The 2470-nt window shown below is 44.9% G+C and overlaps 1 protein-coding gene across 1 annotated transcript; it reads right to left on the bottom strand.

The window, feature by feature from the left end:
* Window positions 1-966, bottom strand: LOC144462848 (odorant receptor 131-2-like). Its single transcript, XM_078167494.1, has one exon. The coding sequence runs from the start codon at window positions 964-966 to the stop codon at window positions 1-3; it is 966 nt and encodes a 321-aa protein (XP_078023620.1).
* Between the last annotated feature and the right edge of the window lie 1504 nt (window positions 967-2470).

Here is a 2470-nt window from a genome sequence, read left to right as displayed (position 1 = left end):
TTAGCTTGCCTGCAACTTGTCTTGCGGCTTGCCTCTGACACCAGTTTTGACTTTGTCTGAGCAGCAGGGGAACGTTTTCCGGATGCAGCCCCTGAGACTCTGATCTCTAAAGCCGTAGATGAGCGGACTGAGAAAGCGTGGAGTAAGGATGAAACAGAAATAATTAAAAAAGGCAATGTCCTCTGGCAACCAGTTGGTATGCAGCACTATGAGAGTTTCAGTGATCGGATAAGTGAAGGCCAACACACATAGCAGCAGCTGAAAGCCGTGTAGCAGCACAGTGTGCATGGCTTTGTTCACAGACACTTTATCTTGTCTCATTTTCCTGGTTTCCAGCAGGATTCTCACATATGTAAAGATGATGACAACAGCTACTACTGCAAAGAAGAGAATATTTTCAGCAGCACGGAACATATCCTGGATTGGAGATGAGTTGAGGATGCTAGATTTGCAATACACAGGGGTAGAGAGGATATCCACAGCAGGGTCAATCTCCCCGATGGAGTAGTGAATCACAGGGAAGATACAGCTGATGAGCCACAGGGACAGAATAATGATCCAGATACGGTCTGAGCGCCAGGCGGCCGGGCGCTGCAGGGGATAGAAGATGGCAACATAACGCTCCAGTGACATTGTGGCAAGAATTAAAGGTGTGTTCTGGAAAGAGGCACTTGAAACAAACAACAGAGGAACACATAGAACAAAAGCAAATTTTACTCTGCCCATGGCAAAAAGAAAGAGCAACACAGAGAACAAGAGCTGGACAGTGTCATTGATCAGCATGTAGGCAAACAGGATGTAACGTGATGTGTCCAGGAACTGCCTGTGAGATGCAAAGATGTGCAGCATGACAATAATGCAGCAGAAGAAGAGGCAGAAGGAGGGGACCACCACACACACCTTGATGATCACAGACAGGCTTCTGCTGGAAGTTGCATTGCCTGGATATTCAGTCAGATTCGGCATTTTGCAGCTATGCACTGAAGCAAACCTGTGAAAGATGCAATGAGTGAAAAGTCCATACACACACTAAAACACATCCTCAAAATGCTGAATAACTGACAGTAAAACAACACACATAGCCTATACTATTCTGTCTTTCCTCATAACAGAGTATTTGAACTGTGACTGATACAATCCAACATCCAGAATAAAGAGTTACACTCACGACTCACCTACAGATATCTTCATCAGTCAGAGGAGTTGACCAAGCATTAGATTTCTCCTCTTCTTATCAGTGAACATCCGTGGGATGTTCTTCCTCTTATCTGAAGCGTTCAGCCCAGTTCAGATCTGTTTGACTTGACACGATCCCTCCAGAGATACATTGTTTACATGACATCGTCATACAGCATGATGTTTCTCATTAATAGATATTTCAGTGGGGAGATGGGATCCTGTTGTGGAGGAACGCAACTAGATTAACTAGATTCATCACATAATTATATTTGTAATATACCTTTTTAAGCAGGCTACCACTTCGCAATGTCAGAATAACCCGTTTAGATAAATGTGGTTAGAAGAAAACCAAAGCAAACTTATAAACCAGGCAAACCCCATTTTAATTCTTTATTTTTGGCTAACATCTTGCTATCCAATGTTTTTGTAAAATCACACAGTTTATATTGAGCACCCAGCCTCAAAGTGACTGCTTATGCTCCTTTCTCTATTTACTCCAAATTAATAACCATGGTTGACACAATATTTACTATTAGAGAATGCCGATAGTCCACAATATCATCAATACGTGAGTAATGAGAAATGCGTGCAGCTCAATTGCCATTCGCCAGAGAACAACAGAATTGGCAGGCCCGACAATGGCGCCCCGTTCTCTTCACAGATGAGAGCAGGTTCACACTGAGCACATGTGAGAGGCTTGAAAGAGTCTGGAGATGCCATGGTGACCGTTATGCTACCTGTAACATCATCCAGCATGACTGGTTTAGCGGTGGGTTGGTGATGGTCTTTGGAGGCATATCCTTGGAGGGTCGAGCAGTCCTCCATATCATAGCCAACAGTACCCTGACTGCAGTTAGGTACCGGGATGAAGTCCTCAGAGTGATTTTCAGATCTTGTGGACCCTGGTGCAGTGGGACCTGGGTTCCTCCTGGTGCAGGACAATGTCATGTGGATAGAGTGTGTAGGCAGTTCCTGTATGATGAAGACACTGATGTCATTGACTGGCCCTCCCATTCCCCTGACCTAAATCCAATTGAGCACCAATGGATATTGGTGCATCCAATGCTGCCAAGTGCCGCCACAGACTGTCCGGGAACTTGCTGAAGCCCTGATCCAGGTCTGGGAGGATATCCCCCAGGACACCATCTGCCAACTCATCAGAAGCATGCCCAGATGTTGTCAGGAGTGCATACAGGCATGCTTGGGGCATACACACTACTGAGACACATTATGAGTCACAAGTTGGATCAGCCTGTAATTTCATTTCTTTACTTTGATTTTTGTTTGATCT

The sequence above is a fragment of the Epinephelus lanceolatus genome, chromosome 4, assembly GCF_041903045.1.
Source record: "Epinephelus lanceolatus isolate andai-2023 chromosome 4, ASM4190304v1, whole genome shotgun sequence".
In the NCBI taxonomy this organism is placed as follows: Eukaryota; Metazoa; Chordata; class Actinopteri; order Perciformes; family Serranidae; genus Epinephelus; species Epinephelus lanceolatus.
The sequence above is the reverse complement of the archived record's forward strand: the minus strand, read 5'-3'. Positions and strand labels throughout refer to the sequence as shown.